Here is a 22508-nt window from a genome sequence, read left to right on the forward strand (position 1 = left end):
GAATATTTCCATTTCCCTTTATTGTTTGGTGCCTGATTTGAAATAACGTTTCGAGGTATAAAATGTTGAGAAATTTCTTTAAGCTGCATGTTCCGATTTGTCGGCCATTACAGTATCAAATAATTTTCCTTGCAAACCAAAAATTGTCTAATCCGGCGGAGGGTGGTTCTGAAAAAAAAATGGCCGGATTAGGCAACATCCGGTTTAGAGGACATTGTTTGAAATTAATTTTAGTATTTAATGCAGTAGCTCCTGATCGTGTATTCTTGTAAAATTTTCAATTGTTCTGAAATATATTAGATTTCATCGATCTTATCTATACGGTACCAATTTTCATTTTAAATTATTTTTTTGAAACATTAAATCCATAACGGAATACATACGATGGAAATACTTTTTGAATCAAATCATCGTTATTGATAATTTTTCAAACATCCGATCTACCTGTAAAGTGCATGCTTAACCGTAAATTGTTAAACAAAACATTAACAAGTCAACAGGTGGCTGAAACACCTGATGGCGAGAACTGTTATGATACAGGGAAACAATGGATGAATATTAATATAATGAGAATTTTATTTTTAAAAAATAGCATTTTGACAGATCTAGAATAATATGCAACTCTGTACGTGTAGCCATACAACGGGGATAACAGACAATATCGGCAGTCTTACTCTCACAGTATCCTGAATCACGGCCTGAAAAAATGGGGTGAATTATAATCTAATTATCTAATTTTTGCAATTCATAACAAGACTTTACGGTATTAACTGAAATGAGTTGCTAGTTTGGATCTATATTTACAGTTATTTAAATCAATAGCAACGACAGTAAAATTGGTCGATAATTGAGCATTTAAAATATCTCGCAGAAGGCCGACCGATCGATAAGTAGACGGACTACGGGAGATAACTCTCACTAATTATAAGCAGTATGTTTTTTCATTTCGCCGGTTTACAGAATAGACAGGATCGGGATTGCACAATTTTTTTAAAACAAAAATGATGGGAAAATGTCAAGGGGTTGAATAATGTCGCCGGATTGGGCAGCATGCCGTAATACACAACATCCGGATTCAACGAGTTTCAACATGTACATAATTTTTTTTTTATTTAAATATGGCTTAATTGACCGGGAAAACTACTGCAACGTATATTATTGCACACATACTTAGCATAACCATCGTTTAAAAGCATACAATTATTTTATTGAAAATTGGACCAAGCAGCTTTTACATTAAGATTTACATGTGTAAGACACTTTATTTGTCATGTGCATGATCATGTGCATTAATTATGTTCAATACCCGCTTATTCTCCAAAATGATCTACAATTCCATTCACAACTATGGTCATTCAAAATCACATGAATTAATCAAAATTTTAAATTTTGTGTCGATCTCAACTGTTATGTATCCAAGAAATCTATTGATTTTATCATGTGTTACGTAATTAGGTATTAACGTTTTTTAGGGGGTCAAACTTCATTCAGAAATTACTATTTTTCCTTCGTAAACATTCACAGGATCAAAAACAGATTTCCTACGGAGATTTATAATGGGGAATGTTTACATCTTTTCTCAATTCGGAAGTCTCACGGAATATCTAGCACAATTTTTCAACGTTTTCATCCGGGCTTTATAATGGCCGATGCAATGCAAAATCCCCGTAGACATTCTTTTTTTAGCCGTGTATTGAAACCTGACAAGCTAGTGGGGACGTTACAAAAGGGAAATCTTGGGATTTTTTCATACTATCGAATGAACCTCGTCTGAATCAAGAGATATTTACAAATATCAAATAATTTGAGAAAATGTGTGGCAAAAATATCTTGGGACAGACTTTATGTATAATACGTTTATATATCCCAACATTATAATGATTTTCTCATGCGTTACCTAACTAGGGATATTAGGGGCCAGAGGTAAAATAGTTTATTTTTTTCTATTTCAATTGGAAACATTTTTTCTATTTGAAAAAGCAACGTAAAAGAACTTATAAAAAGCATTACAGGAAAGCATTAGTTCTTCGCCCCTATTTCCATATCATGTTTTGTTGTCGATAATTAAAGTCGATAACGTCATTTCATCTTCTAAAAATCGGACGGAAGACCTCCTCGTTGCTCGCAACGAGATCGTGTCTAGTTATTATTATTATTCTTTTTCTTTATTTTTCTGACTTTTTTAAAGCTTAATATCTCAAAAAGTTTTTAACGGATTTACATGAAACTTTCAGGGATTATGAAGCATTATCGTCCCTAAAAGATGTTAAATTTTTAAGTACAAGGTCACTTCTGTTTTTACGTTACGTCAATTTTTAAATTTTAAATAAGTGATTTTGTCCAGGGCGTTTTTCAAAAACGCTTCAAGATAGAGACTTGGAATTTTCTGTGTTGAAGCATTGATCGTTTTTATTTGGACATAAGACTGGATTTCAGTTTCCGTCACTTCCGGTCCAAACCGGAAGTTTATTAAAAATTTCGAATTTTCGAATTTTTCGTTTTAATTTCAAATGAGATTTGAAGAGTTGGTCATGCTGAATACGAAACTGAAATCCGTTTGAAAATCGGACGATGCATTACAGAGGTATCGGGGTATAAAAATTGATTTTTCCGGAAATTTTGATTCCGCGTCCTTGGTTTCAAAAATAGCGTAATGTTCAAAGTAAAATTAACTCGTACCAAAAATAATTGCTAAGTCGTACTTGAACACATTCGGATTTTTTTTGTTCAGTCGTTCTTAAAATCGGAAAGGTTTTTGTTAAGTCGTACCTAAAATCATTTGTATTTTGTTAAGTCGTACCAGGAATATTCGATTGTTTTCATCTTTTTTTAGTTACTCTTGTTATTGGTTTAAGAGCTCTGCTTCTTACAGGTACTTCCAGCTTTACTTTCGACATTAACGGAAGACCCACTCGTTGCTTTGCAACGAGCTTTGCTCTAGTTCTTATTTTTCTTTTTTTTTTTTTCTTCTTCCTAGACGCGAAGTTTGAGGCTTCATATCGTGCTCATTTCTGAACGGTTTTTGCTCAAATTTTCAGGGCTAATGGACTTTACAAAACACTATCTTCATCAATTCATAAAAGTTAGAATTCCCTTTCCGTTAACGAGTTATTCCCCTTTTAAATTTTTTTAGGGCCTTTGGTTTCCAGACAAAGGCTCCGAGACTATGATAGCAGGGAATGGGAATCCAACGAATTTGAATAACAAAGACATTGAAGTTGTATACATCGGTTTTTGTTTTTGGATTACGTTCCTTATTTAGGAAAAGGTAGGGGGTCAAAAAACAGGATTCCAAAAAGTGCAAAAATTTAGACATATTTTCCTTTATATCTTTTTAACGAAAAATATTTTGTTAAGACATGTAGAATAAAAGGTGTGCAGAATATCAAGGACTTTCATTTGACACCAATAAAAAAGGGCTGGCCCCTTAAATTAAGGGCCAATAGCCCCTAAAAGTTTTTGCTTAATAACTCAAAAACGGTTAGGATTTTGATATAGATGTCGCTGGAAAAGTTGTTTGTTGGGATCTCATAAAGGTCGTAACAATATTATTTTGTAAGTGATTTGTGTAGTATGAGTGTAAAAAGCTTTACATGTTGACATGAACCTGTTTTCATTTGACAAGTTAACGAAAGTCTTTGTGCGTACAACTGGCATAAAGTTGCCGTAGAAAGTATGCTGGTTTATACAGGAGGCATTAATTTATAAGAATTTTTTGTTGTTGAAGTACATGCTTTTTTTTAGGAGTTTAAGTCATTGTTGTTAAGTTCTTATAGTGCACAATCATTAAAAACGGCAATTGGAAAACAAAACATTCTTTTTCTTTTCTATTTAACCACAAAATATGGAATTAAAAAACTCTATGCATTACATTTTATTTATTAACTCCATGCATTTAAAATCTACCTTGAATCAGAGCTGTGTGTGTGTGTGTGTACCATTACGTAAGCTCTCCCTCGCCCGCGGCCGAGAAAATCGGTCACCATGCTCGCGGCTGTAGCGGTCAGCTGTTATCTAATACACGAGAGATGTGTCTCTCATATACATGTTTGAGTGTATTTAGCCGCGAACTCGATAATTGGTTTCGTTTTGATTACACATAATTTTTTTATGGATTAAACGATTGGGTGTCAATTAAGAAATTGTTCAATTAATTAATAAAAGCAATGTCATTCTCAATCTAAAGCAATAATAGACACAGATCAATTGTGGGTTTTAAGTTTAAAATAAATAACTTCTATTTGATAGAGTATGGTCATTATACTGCAAACTTTTCAAATCTTCCTGGGTTCTGAACTGTGCCTGTCTGTGCGTTGTACATGTACCATTACGTAATATATTCTTCGCCAACGGCCGATGAGATCAGCCACGGCTGCACTACCTAGCGGTAATTAAGCGGGTATTTAATACACAAGATTCTCACACCGCGACGCACACTTACATGCATATGAACGTGTTTGAGTTAATATAGCCGTTAAAACAGGAACTGTTTTAATTTAATCCTATAAAAGTTTGTCCATCTTGTATTTATTCAATTGAACAATTGAGTGTAAATTAATATTAATAAGCGATATTACTCCAAATCGTAAACATCGTACATGTAAGACATACATTAATGGTTAGTTTGTTTATGTAAAATATTTTAGAAACTGCACAAATAATGTTTTAAATCAACCCCCCCCCCCCACACACACACACACACAAATAGTAAACCTTTAAACAGTTAAATGATCATCATCCCTCGCACATGGCTGAGGAGAACCGGCGCGAGTGGACAAGTAATCCGGGGTCGGTTCGTGTTCTTCTACATGTACCTTATCGCGCGTTCATGTTTCATATTTTGCACGGACACAACTATATTTTATTATGTTTTCAACTATTATATTCGTTTAAGATGAAAAGATAAATTCATTAAACTTGTACAGTTGATTAAGCATTGATTTATAGATAGCACACAAGGTAGTTTAAAAATCAAATTATAATCAACAGATCAAAGTTCCATGTAACATGTTTGCAGTAGGTGCTAGCACGATAAAAAATGTCCTGAATTGAGGCATTCGATGATTTTTTAAAAAAAAATTCACATGAATTTTAAACAACTTTAGATTAGATTCTATCGGTCACATATTAATCACTTCTGTAGTTTTTCTACATGGTCGTTCATTTCTTTGTAGAAGCGAACTCATTGCTGCCCCCTCCCGCCCCGCTGACAGGAGCTCGCGCTGGACTTTTTTAATTGTCAAAACGATATCAAGATCTATCGAAAATTCATTTTTGGTGGCTTCTTCTCATGTGTAACATTTTGTTTCACTTTCCCACCCGTTTGTTTATTCGGTCAGTCTGTGTAAATTCAATCGCCACATGCGACCGAGAATCTTGTGTCGCTTCAGCGCACACAGCTCGGAACATATATAGCCCCTGGTCATCAATTGTTATATAATTGAGTAACTGTTGGAATGGTGCTTTTACATAAAATAATAAATAATAAAATCATCCAGAAAAAAAGTTACCGTAACTCAATAGTCAATACCAAAAATAAAATCCGTATGATTGCTAACTGAAATCGGTTTTTCAGTATTCGGCGGGATTTGATTTTTCTGCTAACATTAGTATTTTTATTGCATGGTTTCAGAGATTACGATGTAAAAACACAAACAGTAAATACACCTGATATTATTTACATTGATAATGTTGAAAAATATTTAAAATTAAATTAGTCACATTCGTAAGATAAAAATGTTCTACGAACAACCGATTATTTTTTTCCTATGTCGTATCATTCGCGCGTAAATAAGTATGTTCTGTACATATATATACATGAACCCAGAAAAAATTCAAATGATTATACAAAAAAGAAAGTTGTAATTAGTATTTCGGAATTTTTTTCTGAAAGTAATTTCACATTGTATTGAAAAGAACAAGAAATAAAAATGATTTAAATTTTTGACTCAATATTCGTATATATTACCGGCGCTTCGTATATGTGTAATGGCGTACAGTGTATATAGATTATTATAATCTGTTCGAATTAAGTACCATGCGTAAAGATTCCCATAATAATTACTAGTAATTGCATGACTGTGTACATTGTAGGCAAATCCCTGTGTGTTAATTACTTCTAAGACTCTTTGTTTTCCATTAACAGTGGTTTAAAAAAATTTAAGATAATTAATAAAAATTTTGTCATTTGAATTGTATGCTTCATCAAATACTGATTCCGATTACCTTGAAGTCATTAATTTTCCACTGGCTATTGACAAAAAAAGAGACGCTTGACCATCCAATGAAAACAAATACACAGAGGTTGATTGACAGGTTCAGCCAGGTGCAGGAGACACCCGATGTCCGAAGTTATGTGTGCTGCTTGTACAAAGTCGAATGGTCTCAGTAAGAGTTATCGATGTAAATAAATAAAAAAAAATATATGCTTATCAAAACATGATCGTTTAAGTTACAGCGAAGTACATTGAAGCGTTTAATAGGGGTTTACTCCAGAAAAGTTTCTACCTAATGTTTTCACTGACCTTTGTCCAATCAGATCGTAGCTGGGCGGAGTTAAGGCATTGCCGCTCGGGACTTGAATGAGAGAAGGAAAAGAGAGAGAGAGAGAGAGAGAGAGAGAGAGAGAGAGAGAGAGAGAGAGAGAGAGAGAGTTGAGTAAATTATAAGTGGTGCCGATAAAGGAATAATCAATAGTTATAAACTTGCAAACAAATTAATTAAGTTCTGTATATAAAAATTACATGTATATCCTATATTGTATAACTTTAAAGCTTTTTAAAGAACGATTGTGAAAATTTCTTTGGCCGCGCGCCGTCGACAACATGCACATGGATAAGAATGACGTAGCTTATATTCAACTAAAGGACTATATATGATAAGGGCGTAAAATGGCCCCCTAAAATGAACATCATCATTTTACTATCATTCTTTGTTTTCGTAGTACAGATATGTATGTGATGTGTTTACATAATATTCATTTTGGTTCAAGTGCCTGCAATTTAGAAATATGACATTCTAAAGAAAACCTTTTCCCGCCATTTTTGCATTTTTAGCGTAAAACAGCTTGTTTTCAAGCAGTTTTTCCTTCCGAAAACATAGAGCGCATTCTTGAACAAATAAAATATTTTAATAAGAGATGTATCTAGCCAAGACTGATAAGTGACAAAAAATTTTTCCTTGTTCAAGCATGCGCTCTATATTTTCCATTCGTAAATAGATAAGAAAAATGTCAATTTTTGGCTGATTTTGATTGAATTATAGAAATGGCGTCACTTCTGACGTCATATACTGCCAGTGAGTGCAAATGAATCAAATAAATAGATGAAAAATATATTTTATATCAACTCTTCTAAAAAATTAGTTAACATTTTATTGTACCCGAAACACTTAAAAAATGGCGAATTATGGGGGCCAAATTTAACACTTATCATATATAGTTCTTTCCTAGCATGGAGTCCGAGAATACGGACATTAAATATTTTAAAATGCGAACGAATAATCACTTATGAACATGATGAATTTAGATGTAGTGTAAAGGAAAGGCAACGAAGGCGGATGCTTAGTGGAAAAGTAAAACGTCTAAGGAAAAGAATGTTTCACACTGAGTAACCATGAAGAAAGTTTTTATACAAAGTAAATTTACAACCTATGTTTAATTCCAGGAAGATTCGGCAAACTTTGATTTAATTATTAACGGTAACACTTGTAATAAAAACAGTTTCTTAAATATTCGTACAGTCTTCGATGTTTGACATTACCTTATCCTATTACTGATCTATATATAGACATCGTTGTTCCCTGGTGAAAGAATTTCAAAACACTTCAAAGTTTCATAAATTTATAAGATATACTATGTCCCGAGTTTTTTCTTCCACCACTTTTTGCTTGATATTTCAATAATAGTAAATACCTTTGTGCTCAAACTACGTTCATTCACTTATATGAAAAATGTCAAGATTATATGTGTTGAAACGCCCCCTCTACCGCTTCAGGTTTCAATACACTCCCAATATTGAAAGTCTACGGGGATTTTGCATTGCATAAGCCATTAATAAGCCCGGATGATAACATTTAAAAATTGCGCGAGGTATCCCGAGTACTTCCGAATGGAGAAAAGATGTAAACATTTCCCATTATAAATCTCCGTAAGAAAATTGTTTTCGTTCCTGTCAAATTTTATGAGTGAAAATTGTTCAATAAAGATATCTTGGATATATTCCCTTTCATCAATTGAAAGTGAATTGAAGTGTCAGTGAGTTCCGAATGAAGTCTGATGAATGTTTCACGCGGTTCTCGCACCCTTTGCCCGAAACGATTTACACGCTTTGCCCGAAACGCTAAACGGTTTACACGAAACGCTTCACAATCACACGAAACGCTAAACGGTTTACACGAAACGTTTCTCGCACGTAAGTCGCACGTTTTTTGGTGTAGTAGTACGTTGCAGGGTCTGTAAATTTTGTCATCACGCAACAATTCTAAACTTGCACATAGTTTTCAAAAATTTAGAAATATTTTCAAATAAAGAAGTTATCTTAGAGAAAAGGTTACGTGTTTTGTAGGCGGGTTCGGTTTTTAAATCAAAGTACTGATGTCCTGACGAGAGTTGATTTTATCGAATATTATTTATTTTAAAATCAACGATATGCTAGTTTGCTTGGCAAGTAGTTTATAATCTGCATTTGAATTATGCACATTTTTATAATGTGAATTCTCTGACTTTTCCGACTAGAATTTCGAGAAAACCTCTAATGAATCATGTTGTGTAATATTTTAAAATAGAATTGATTTCATCAAACTATGTTTTGGTATTCCAAATATTTCAAAAATTGTATGGATCCAACCAATAATTAATGAACTCTAGTCTCGTTCAACCAGATGCTCGGCTGTCTCCGTTAATCTCCGACAAGTAAGAGATACCAGTTCACGTGATAGCTTGATGATGCGACCTCTAAATAAAGACTGACTCTCTACTTGCCGGAGATGTAAGGAGACAGCCGATGGTTGAACGAGACTATATATTGAACTCTGGCGTAGGAATACACACGACTAAAAAAAACTTCAAATTGTTCGTACCATTTAAAATCTGACTATTTCCAAGGTATTTATAAAAAAGTTTCCTTTAATAAAATGCTTCATTATTTTCAAGAACTTGTCTTGTCAGCGGCGATGATTTGTGCTTAGGTGCAAGCACAGTTTCAGTTTTGGTATGCTAGAGTAACTGCATAGGAGAGTTGATTAAAATCAACTCCCAAAAAACACAATTCCTCACATGAATCATGAGTACATGTAACAATGCTTGCTACCCTCTGAAAATTTAACTCGCCATTACACATCTCATTTTTTAAAGAATGTTTGAAACGATTACATAAACTGTGTTCGACAGATAGTTTTCCTAAAACATTTTCTTTCTTTCTTTTTCAAAACACGTTTTATATACAGGCTTTCAATCACAACACATTTTATAACAAAAGCAGAACTGAAAGTTTAGTCATTATAAATTATTGACACCATATCACATACATTTTCAACTCGCAGCAACAACGGAAGACCTACTCGTGGCTTTGCCACGAGCTCTGCTCTAGTTTAATATGTTTTACGGTGTAACCGTTGGGACGAGCGCAGAAGAAACCACACATCTGTCATTATTGTTAAATGCAACCCGTGGACTTGCCCTAACCAAAAAACTTTGGCTTTGTCTTGAAAACTTTTACCACTGCAAGGAAACCGAAGTTACAAAACTCTAATTCCAATGGTCCATTCCTAACAAACTGCCACTGAGCATTAATAAAATGTTAAACAGACTAATTAAAATATTTTCATAAACACAAAGCCGTTTGTTTCTTTTTATGTAAATACAATTATTTTTTTATCATTACTTTACCTTTAAATAATGATCATTAAAATCAGTAAACAATAAATTGTGTGTCTGTGTTATTTCTCATTCTATTGTTATTATTATTCCTTACTGTTACCTGTGCTAATTATTTTCCTCTGTGACATCAATTTTTTTTGTATGCTCTATAAGTGTTGTAGACATGTGCCCTCACTCACTATAGTGTATGATATCCAATATTTTTGAAAGGTTTGACCACATATGCAACTATAACAAATACACGTAGATATTTTAACAGTTCGACTGTTTTCCTTTTATTTATTCATTACAAAATGACGTGGCTGCACGTAGATCTACATGTAATAATGATTGGACTTTTCTTTTTTAATGATTTTTGTCACCTACCTAACGTATGCATATATGATTGGATCAATATGACAGTAAATGTAGCATGGAACTTGCATGTGTATTTACTAAGCAAAACAAATTATCATAACAAAACTAATCAGCCAAAGAGTCACCGTTAACACTGATACTGAGTACTTCCTACACGTTACAGATGCTTGATCCACCTCTAAATGTATTGCGGGAAATTAAAGCGCGAGATCACTGTGACGTCATATTTAACTTTCTTTTGAGCTCGACAGTTTTCGTAAATTGTCGGACAAATTCGGGAAAGGAAATGACGTCATATGTCGATAGGTACAGGTTTTTTTACGTAAGCATATGTGTTGTTTACTTTAATGTTTTTAAAAGGATTTTTTATTTTTAAATGAATATGATGTATGCGATTTAGAGGTAAGAATTTTCCTTAGAAAAGCTTCCTGTTCGACCACGTTGCTATGTACCGCAAAGGATCACTGGGATAGTAGAACTTTTTCACGTGGCCTCATAAAAATTTCTTTGAACAATGTGCAGATTTCAACTCGAATTTCCTCCGTTCGTACACGTTGTCTATGGAGCTCGCTACGCGAGCGGCGCTTCGCGCCGCCTCGCTGCGCTCGCTATTAATTATTTCATCGTTGTATTACGGGTTAATCTCGTTTACACGATATTTATTAATAATTAGGGAGTTTGTATTGGATTAATTTCGATACAGACGACATAATTCATTTTATTTACGGTTAGACAAAGGGTTAATCTCTGAAGTCTTACCGTTTAAATATTAGTAATCGTTAATAGTTCTTTGGAATTTTATTATTCTAAATAACTGAATTATCGATATTTGATAATATATTGTTACAGTAGGAATAGTTTATTCGTAAATCTAGTTTTATTGTTGAGAATAATTGGCAAAGTTTTGCGTTAAAAGTTAAGTGAGATATAGTCTGGTAATTCTAGATTATTTCTCGATTGTAGTAATATTTATTTGTACACTAATCGGGTCATTCTCGTTTAGTGCGCCCCCCCCCCCCCCCTTTATTGAATTAACGTACACACGAAGGTTGTGCTAGTATCACTGTACAATTTGGGTAATTCCCGATTGTCAGTGATTTAATTGTAGGTGTACTTGTATTGTTGATTAGTTATAATTATACGTCTTGTTATTTCATCGTTTAATAAACCTACGTAAACTTTAAATAAGTCTTATATTTAATTACCCTCGGTATAACTTAAATACGGGTCCAAGACACAGGTAATTCTTGTGTTGATTTATAAGAAGCAATATTTACGAGAAATTCGTAATTTGGTAGATTTAAACCCACGGGTAATTCTCGTGCAGGATAGCGTATATAATTTTGTGCAATATCCAGCGCTCAGGTCCGTTACAAGTATATTGCAGTTACATTGATACGGATGTAAAAAATACATAAATACCAATTACGACCATTAAAAATATTTGTAAAAACTATTTCAATAATCATTAGCAGTTTCTATGGTAACATTTTCAAAAGGATTCTCTATCAATTTTACGCAATCAAATGAGAATTGACAATATACCAAAAGTTGTTAACCATACCAAGATGTATGTTTTGAACTACTTGTTTAAATCAATTAACAGCTTCCATATGTAAGATTAATGTACACGTAATATGCAGGCAAGATGTTGCAAGGAAGTCAAACATGATTCATGTCCTATGGAAGTTTAAGAACTTCTTTTTAATTATGTTCTTTTATATATAATGTATCTCGTTTGTAACATAGTTTTTTCCCTTCCTGTTCCGTGTAATGTATTGTAGTTTTACTATCTAGAACTGCTGCGTGGTCATTATCTATCGACATTGGATAAATATTAAAACATCTGAGGTAAAGTATGCTTTAATATCAGTTTACAGACTTCTTGAAAATATATTTTGTATGTAATTTCATTTATTAATTTGTAATAACGACTTTTCGTGGTATCTGTTTCAAATGCGTGAATACAATCATATGGCTAATAAAGAACGTTTTGATTTAAGTGAATAATTCAGTAAATAAATTAATAAACTCGTATAAGTTGAAGTATTATTGCTAGCATTATTATTATATAATATTAAAATTTTACTCATGTTTGCAAATATGAACTTACTGAAAACATTTACATGTTTAGTATAAATTATCGAAAACTATTTTCTTATGATGTTATATTCCATTAATTTAAATTATCAATTTGCAAAGTAAATAAAATAGTTTATCGAAAGTTATATAGAGCACACTAGCTTGTCCTACTTTTATGGGATTTTTTTGTCTCTGCAGTACAATGACCATTACCAACAGATTCCTGCTGTACGCTTTCATCACCATTCAACTGCTCGTTATCTGTGTGTGGATGAATTTGTATAGGAGAAACAACATTACGCATCAATTATCAAAAAGTATGTGCATTAAGTACTGCTTCCTGGTTCCTGGTTCATTGATCAAAATTAATTATCCATTTTATGCTAGAGTAGCTTCAGCTAAAACACAAACAATTAGAACTGTGTGTGCATATGTTACATTTCTAAACTTATATTCTTTACTTAATCTCCAGGCAAATTATATAATTGTTGGGCAATAGAAGTGTGAAATTATTGTAACGGTGCGAATGTATAGTTTTCTGGCATGCAATTACTATCCCTTTGTCATAAAAAGGCGATGCATGTCAAAAAAAATTGTAAGAGAGAATGGTTTAAGATCTGGAAGAGAACGGTTGTACTAACTGTGCTGGAACCCCGCACGTTAGTGGAGTGTGTTTGATATCGGACTAGCTGTGCTGGATTTCCGCACGTTAGTGTCGATTTTGTACACAGAATTATGTCGGACTGCCTGTGCTGGAATCTCCACACGTAAATAAGTTGTTCTCTCGGAACTCCGAGAATTGGTTTTCATTGGAATACCATAAACCGTTTATTTCACTAACTTAAATACAACTTGTTGAACTTTTGTTTAGTTTTGGAGTTTTTATTCAGCTTGAACTTGAGCGAGTGTAACGAACTGAGCTTTCCCCTGAGTTCACCGTATGGATTTTAAAAACTTTTACCTTTCAATTTACATTTTACAATACAAATTAGATACAAGATAAGTTCGTGAAAGTTTGGTAGTATTTTAGTAGAAAGCTGAGTGGCATGCTACCGGGCTAACCGCAAGTTCACAAAAATTCACGATAGAAAACTTCAACAGCTTAAAATTTTCATTGGTGAAACACAGATTTTTTAAGGAAGAGTAACGTTAACCTTTACCATCAAGTATGAACAATACTGCTTCACAAACATATTATTTCCTCCTTTCTTTTATCTTATGCAACAATTTATAAATACGCGAGAACTGCATATAATATGTATTTTATTTGAATGTAAAAACATTAAAAATACTTCCAAAAGTTTAATCTTTAAAATCTACACCTATTTGATAAAACCTATAGGTCTTTCGGGTCCCTTTTCAAGAGGATTGGATTATCTTAATATAACAATAATGATTTAATCTTTAAAATCATTACCATGGTATTATTGGTTTCCACTTAAAATATTCACAAATAATATAAACAAATATTCATAACCTCAAAAGCTTTATGACATCAAAAATATGCTTCAATTCTGGCATAAAGGTAGAATCAAACAATATCGAAGGCAAAAAGATGTACAAACATTCAAACTCATAGACTATGGTAATATATATTCCTTCTAAATCTATTCTTCTATTGACGACTTAAAAGAAATATACATTTCAGACAAATAAGGTAACGAATTTTTTAAAAATGAATTGATAATAATATAATGATCTTTACATCATCTGTTAGCAAAAATGTGAGGTCTTTTAAATCTACATGTATATGTAATTACAGTTGCAGCATTGAATTTTGATCTGTCCTTGATGAAGAATTAATATATACTTGGTTTATATGTATGTTTTATTTATGTAGCTTTTATCTAAAAATAAGTTTTGGAAACTTTGTAGGAGATAACAACACTATGACAGTGACAAAGAAAGCAAAAGGGAGACATAGAAAATGTCCACTTATTCCACTTAACTTAGGTACATGTATATTTCATTTCATTTCACAAGTAATCATGCAAACACCATTAAAAAAAGTACATGAAAAAGATTAAAAGATAAAATACCCTGTATTTTAATTGGTTTAGGTTTCTCTTGTCATTTTGAACAGATAAAAACCACAACACCTGCCAAATTTTATGCAAAATTATTTTAAGCATTTGACTGTATTTTTTCGAGTCGAAAAATTAATATGGTCGTTACGCCCTGAGCAGTTTGCAGAAAAGTTAACTTCTTATCATAGTAACATGCAAAAACTTTTAATCATAAAATATACGCCATATTAATCTTGTTGACACAATTTATCTTTCTCAATTTTATTATGTTGTGCAACAGTTGGAAGTTTAAAGATAGACAAAACTAGGCAGACATGGGAAGCTTGTGAAAGAAAATATAGCATGGTGAAAGACGGTCGCTATAAACCTGATGATTGTACGGCTCGTCAGAAAGTCGCTATCCTCATTCCATTTCGAGACAGGGAAAGACATCTAACTATTTTTCTGAACCACATACACGCCTTTCTCATGAAACAGCAACTGGAATATGCAATTTACGTTGTAGAACAGGTGACTATGTTTTTATGAAACGGTGCCATGATTGTGTGGTTGAAAGATGGAAGCTTAATGCTTTTTACAGGCTGCTTGAAAGTAATATTAAAGTTTCAAGTAGTCATGTGTATCTGCGGAGCTATAGTGAACCAAACTCGTTCAACCAGACGTTGAAATGCCCCCCTCCCGATCCCCTCTTTGAAGAAAGGGGGACATATTGCATTGCTGCTGTCTGTCGGTCGGTCGGTCGATCGGTCCACGAACCGTTTCCGTTCATTTTTTTTTCCGCAGCGGATGCACATACTGATAGGAAATTAAATATAGTTTACATAATCAGGGATAGGGTAATGGTAATTGAATGTAATTAATTACAAATTTTGATGTAATTGAAAGTAATGTGTATTTGATCTATTTTTCAATTATATGTAATGGTAATTTAATTAATTACTCTCAAAAAAGGCATGTAATTCAATTACTTTTGAATTACCTTCAATTACACACTGATGTATGTATATGAATAATAAAGCTGTCCACTATCCATTGTCCCTCACACTTTCATTAGTCCAAAAGTATAAAACAATACAAATACAAGATTAAATTAGCAAGATTACTTTAATGCATTTAACTATTACAAAATTTACAAGTAGCTTTCTAACCTTTTCACTGATTCACTATCTAATCATAAGTTCCTTAAAATTATGCAAAATATGAATACCAATGTTTGAAATATTTATCAATTTGTTAGGGACCAAATATTAATTTTGATAATATGCTCTTTTACCTAATTATTTAATTGGAATACTTATTGATTTCAATTATTAATTGAATTTGTTTTTAAAAATATTGTTTCTTTTACAAATAAAATCAATATTTTTTTGAATTGTATAAACTATTACGTCATAGCTTTTAATTGCCATTTTGGTCTAAAGCTCTGGCCTCAGTAGGGTTTTTAAGTTTTTGTTGCCAAATCTTGGTTAGTTTCCTTAATGACCAATGGGTGTGAATTTTGTTTTGATAACAACTATAGTCTGCTCTCTACCCCAGATTTACCTAATCTGTATTTTTCCAATATATAAAGAAAGGATTTAAAGGAGATAAATGCTTTCTTTCAGTGTTCAAGAGAAGACTTGTACACGTGATAGGTTTAGGTCAAGGGACATGGATAATGAACAATTAATATAACCATTTAATGAAACTGTAAACATGTGCAGGTGTTGTAGCTAAATTATTAGTTAATTTTCATGACAAAATTTGTACATGTCATATTTGCGTTAATTCAATAAATGTACTTTTCTCAAATGTAATGTGTAATTTATTTATTATATTTGCAAAGTAATTGTAATTTAATTGATTACATTTTTAAAAATCCTTGTACTGGTAATGGTAATTTAATTGAAGGTTTTTAGCAAGTAATTGTAATTTAATTAATTACTTTTGAATGTAATTGTCCCATCTCTGATCATAATAATATCTAGTTACACATACTAAAATAAAATTTGGTATACAGATTTATCATAAGAATTTCTAGGTCAAATTTGATTTTGGGTACGATCGAGCAATTTTTGACAGAGGTATGCCCCTTGGACTTGCAGTATCCGTTCATTTTCTTCGCAGAGGTTTCCAAGGGAGGGGACATAGGTGTTTCACAAACATCTCCTGTTTTTCTGTACAACACTTTCAAACTATACTCAGATCGAGTGTTTAGTTAAGCAAGATTTAATATATGAGCACGAAGTTTTTGAAAATATTCAAAAGTAGAATTAATCTGAATAGTAAATGACATTGGTGTTTCCTATGGATTTGAAAAACAAAGCACATTTTGAAAAACAAACTGAATTCAACCATTAAAAAAATATTCTTTTGCATTACGTACCGAGTATAGGGTAATCCAGTTGGTATCAATAATACTTAAAAGAATATGATAATTTGCTTCTAACTAACTATTCATAGAATTATTTGTTTGTTTCTATACTTTGAAAAATAATTTAGCAAAAACATGTAAAGAATGATATCTAAACAGTTATGACTAAATCATTTTGTTCGACAGTCACTAATAATTTTTTAAAATAAGAATTCGATGAAATGTTTATTAATTCGGTAAAATTGTTGACAAAAGTCAGAACGACACATTCCATAAGTTAAGAAAATAAAACGTTTTTTGCATCCATATACATACATGTATATGTATTTGAATGTTTGCTTTCTCTTAACAGTCGTAATCAGGCATCGATCTTAAAAAAGTTTACAGCAACATTAATGTCAGCAATTAAGTGTTCCCTTTACAAACACTGCATAGCAAACAAGAAACTGTATAAAGACTTGTGAATTAATGAAGTCCAGAGTAAACAAATTCATATCCCATGATAAAAAAAGGCAACTTAAGGGGGTTGTGCGGCCATCTTGTACATTTGAGGATAAGAATGTAAACATTTATTGAGCTGACTTGTTTCAGCCCGAAACTGGCCAAAAATTTTGCCAAAAGATATAAAAGCAATAAATATGAAGTCCTACATGCCATTTTGTTTGAAAAGGATGCTTACAAGAACAGAACAATGCTTTTTTAATCACTCAGAACAGCTGTCGAATTGCGCAGCTACAAACTTATTTTGAAGATTTAAAAATCGAAAAAAAATATGAAGGGAGTTCATTGGTATCCTCTCTACAACCATTTGTTAAGAAAAGTTTGAATTTTGCTAATTTAGGTTGTAACTTTGTCTCAGAGTAAGGTACCCTATTCCTAAAGTGGGTCTAAAAAATCACAAGATATATTTATCTGTGTCTATGGAGGTACATTGCAAGAATAGTTTCATTGAAATATGATGTATACTTTTTTTGATTTAAGACAATCGCTTTTTCCCCTATCCCACTTCAAAAAGAACTTATTCTAATTTATACTTATAGAACAAAAGAAATCCCCATAAAACAAACATGGGACAGGTATAGAATTCTATATCATTTTTTCCCTATGAAAATATAACGTCAATGTGTCTCCATAGACACAGGAGTTCTAAGTATGGACTGGATTTTTTTTGTTCTAAAAATAGATCCCATGCCGACTGATAAAAATAGGGTACCCTATTTGGAGGCAAAGCTACCATTTAAATGAGCAAAATTGAAACTTTTTCTCAACACATGGATGTAGAGAGGACATCAATGAACCTCTTTCATATTTTTTTCCGATTTTTAAATCTTCAAAATAAATTTGTAGCTACGTAGTTCGATATGATTAAAAAGGCATTGTCCTGTTCTTGTATGCATACTTTTCAAACAAAATTGCATGTAGGACTTCATATTTATTGCTTTTATATCTTTTGGCAACATTTTGGCCAGTTTCGGGCTGAAACAAGCCAGCTCAAAACATGTTTACATTCTTATCCTAAAATGTACAAGATGGTCGCACATCCCCTTTAACAGTATCAAACTTTACAGACGACCATAATATCGTCATTGACATATAATTAATGTCACTTAATAATGTTTATTGCGTATTTGCAATATCTACAATTTCAGCAATATTTATGTGAAAGATCCCTTTTAAATGAGCCTTGTCCTTACTTTATAGTGTTTATTTAGTGCTCCATTTCAGGTTAATATTTAAAAGAGAGAGAGAGAGAGAGAGAGAGACAGAGAGAGAGAGAGAGATTTTCAGTCGCATGCATTGTGTATTTGCACAATTTGGAAAAACTATCGACATTTAGAAAACTAATCAATTGAATTTAGAACCATATACAAAAACAATGATATTGTATTCATACCGATATTAATGAACAGTAATTGTAATTTTAGCATAAATTTTAAAATTCTCTAAATGTCGAAGAATTCCTTGAAATCTTACCCATTCCTTCGAGTTTATAAATTTAGTAATTGCAGTTAGTATATATATATATATATATATATATATATATATATATATATATATATATATATATATATATATATATATATATATATATATATATATATATATATAATTTTCAGGCGAAAGGCCTGGAGTTCAATCGAGGTTTCCTGTTTAATGTTGGATTTAAAGAAGCTCTCAAAGACTCTGACTACGACTGCTTTGTGCTTCACGATGTGGATCTTCTCCCGGAAAACGATCACAACATCTACACCTGTCCTGTTGACCAACCAAAACATTTAGCTGTTGCCTCTGAGAAATGGCAATACAGGTTACTATGAATGCGATTAGAAATTGCAAATTGACTACCTTCTGAAATTAAGGAATCTTTTGTAATTCTTATTGGCTATTGATTAATGAAAAAGAAAATGTCTAAGCATTTTTTATGTAAAAGATTGTTCTTATTTAGGTTGCCATATACGTCATATTTTGGTGGTGTTTCGGCCTTGACAAGAGAACAATATGAAGCAATCAATGGATTTTCAAATAGCTTCTTTGGTTGGGGCGGAGAAGATGACGATTTTTATAACAGGTTTGTTATATTAATCAATGAATAAAATTCCATTGAAAAGAGAAAGCTGTGTACAAGTTAAACGTACACTTTTGGTGATATAAATTAGCATCACTGGCAGCTATGCTCAACCTCGTGTGACGTTAGTGACGAAAAATATTTCAGGGGAAATGTGAAGTGTCGTCCACGTGTAACAAAATGGCGTTCAACAAAAATCAGTCTACTGCTACTTCATTTCATTTATCCAAGCAGTCAAACGCCAGCGCAAATGAGTTAAATAAATTTTGTAAAAATAAAGCATTTGTAAGTTATTCTCCTTATTTTTCAAAGGAACATACAAAAAAAATGTAAAATTTTTACGGAAGATGGTAGCCATTATGGTTTTTCAAAGTTTTAAACTGGATAGTGATTGAAAATTTATGCAAGAACTTTAAATTTAAAAAAAAGATACAAAATAAATAGTTTGTTAAATTCATTTTTTTTCTTCAAAAATGTATACGTACAATTATGTAGAAAAAAAATTCTTCACAACTGAAGGCTCGGGTTTGTGAGATTCAGAATGAAGCAACCTTCAATGTTTGAACATGGAATATTCAATGTTACTTTTCATTTCTTTTTATTAAAGATGTGATCATATGTTGGGCATTGGTGAGGAATATACGCTTCCTGGTCAAAGTATTAACTCTTACTTTAATTAATGTATACTTTTTTCAGAGTAATGTGGTCGAAAATGTCCATATATAGAACAATAAACGATGTCGGGAGATATTCGTCTTTGGAACACAAACCAGCAGTAGCAAATCCACAGAGGTTTATTTGTCTTCATCAGTCCATCCAAATATCTATCTATCTATCTATCTATCTATCTATCTATCTATCTATCTATAATTACGAATGTTATTTTATTCATACTCAAGATATGCTACAAGTTTTGCATTATAAAAACTGTCTTATTATTTCTCAGGCATGAAATAGTAAGCAAAGGTAAAGAACGTATGTGGAAAGATGGACTGAACACTCTGAAATATGAAACACTACAAAAGACAAACAAAAAATTGTACATTCATGTGTCTGTAAAAATCTCTAAATAGCGAATATAAAACTTTTTTATGAAAGCGTGTGTATGAATTCAATCATTATAAAGAAATATCCTATGGTGACTAAGTGAGTCAATATTTTAAGAATTCTGACAACATGAAGTGCACACGTGAATAAACCAGAGGCCCATTGGCCATATCGATCACCCGAACACAAGTTCTTGTATCTCGAATTTTTTTAATATTAAACTCTTCTAAGTAACTGTAATCTTGCAAAATTTCTCATATATTCTGGGAATTTCTAGTAAAACAATATAAATGCAGCAAGAGGCCTATGGGTCACATCGCTCGCCTGAGCAACAATTGCTATAATAAAATCAGCTTTATGGAGTCATAATTATACAAACTATCTGGACAATGAAGTAGAATAGATCCTATATAAAAAGATTTTCACATTTTTCTTCGGATATTCTCATGTTAAATATTGAGCCCCTTTTGTAACAGGGCGATATCATAGTCATATCACATATTGAACATAGCAGTTTTCATGAAGATCTTAAACATCTAAACCTACATAAAAATTTGAGTCCCTTGTGTAGCCGAAGAATTGTCAAGGGGCCACGCTCTAAAGAATTAATAATAAAAAAATATGCCAATATGCTTGGATATAAGAAATACCATCATAGCATCATATTTTTTTTAAAAATTCCCAATGTAAAATTCGATCCTCTAAACTAGCTCCACCTTGCCCCCGAAGATCATGATTTTGACAAACTTGAATCTACACTTCTGAGGTTGCTTTCATTATCGTAACAGTTTTTCTAGAAGCGTGAATCTCCTTCACCCGATGATGCTTTGTGCCTAGTTTGGTCCAAATTGGCCCAGTGGTTCTGGAGAAGAAGTCAAAAATGTAAAAAAAAAAATTACAGATGGACAAACAGACGGCGTTGACTGATGCGGACAAGTGAGCTAAAAAAAAAGATCTTGGGGGCATCATATTCTTAGTTCTAAGATACATCAACTGACCTTGTTTTTGTTTTTGTGCGTGGTAAACTGCAACTTTTTAAAACGTAAAGAACTGCAGCTCCCAGACCGTCCAGCCGAATTATACAGGGAGCTACAACCTGCAGCTACATAATTTGCATCCCTACAAAAAGCCATTATATTAGGAGCAATTTCACACAAAGTGTAGCGACTCCGAAGGACCTATGACGTTATGTGAAACCCAAACTATTTGGTGGAAAAACAGATCAGAAAAAGCTATATAAATGAGCTGATCTTCAAATATAATATAAAACCATAAAAACAATTGAAAACGTGATAAAACCCTTATTTACACCCATCCAGAAAATTTAAAATTTACAACATGACACTCATTCAAAAAATCTTGACCAAAGACCAAAACCAAAAAAAATGAAATTTCAAAATCATGAAAATCTTATTCCGGGGGGGGGGGGGGGGGGGAGGGGGTAGTATATACCCATAACTTCAATTAATATTACTTTTAATTTCCTTTTTTATTCATTTTTTTTAAGGTTTAAAAAAGTACGACTTTGAGGAAGTATTTCAACACAAAATTGGTGATGGGCTTGTCCATTTAACCATCTTTCATTTAGATTCCATCTGGATTGTGATTCAAGTTCGTGTATTTCACAATCCCTATAACTGATTGCTTGACAGTGCAGATCTAAAATATAACACATTTACAAATTAACTTCTTTTAAATGCATTTTTTATCGAAATATCCACACGAAGCATAAAAAAATGCACTGTAAATATAAAAAGGACAGTTTCATAAAATATGACTGCCAGTGCACATAGAAAAGTAGCGCATTTACGATAAAAACGCCGACTTTCTGCAGAGAAAGTATTTATTTACATCTACAGAGTATGATTCCCTCTATTTCTTATGAAAACTTATAGTTAATTTAAAGCTCTATAGAAACTGACAGGACTGAAATCATACGTCCCGTTGGTCGAAATCTCCCGCAACCTATGAAAAATCACGGACCACATGAAATACTAGTAATAGTACTAGTAATCAGACTCAAATCCTAATAGAATACGATTAGGCTGTTTCTTTTAGCTAACGTACTGATGTACATAAACAGCAATTTGGTGGATCTTTCTTACTTTTTACCATCAATTTATCAATTTCTTTAAAGAAAAATGTAAACATAAACAATAAAATGATTTCTTTGATGATTCATGCGAGTTATGACGGTAG

At 32.4% G+C, this 22508-nt stretch overlaps 1 protein-coding gene across 1 annotated transcript; it reads left to right on the top strand.

Annotated features, from left to right (window-relative positions):
* Nucleotides 1-12029: 12029 nt before the first annotated feature.
* LOC128167711 (beta-1,4-galactosyltransferase 4-like) lies at nt 12030-20947 on the top strand. Its single transcript, XM_052833585.1, has 8 exons — nt 12030-12085; nt 12515-12633; nt 14192-14269; nt 14624-14853; nt 18814-19004; nt 19143-19265; nt 19959-20054; nt 20209-20947. Exons 2-8 carry the CDS (start codon nt 12519-12521, stop codon nt 20333-20335), a joined length of 960 nt encoding a protein of 319 aa, XP_052689545.1. The 5' UTR covers nt 12030-12085; nt 12515-12518; the 3' UTR covers nt 20336-20947.
* The last annotated feature ends 1561 nt before the right edge of the window (nt 20948-22508 follow it).

Source organism: Crassostrea angulata, chromosome 10, assembly GCF_025612915.1.
Source record: "Crassostrea angulata isolate pt1a10 chromosome 10, ASM2561291v2, whole genome shotgun sequence".
Lineage (NCBI taxonomy): Eukaryota > Metazoa > Mollusca > Bivalvia > Ostreida > Ostreidae > Magallana > Magallana angulata.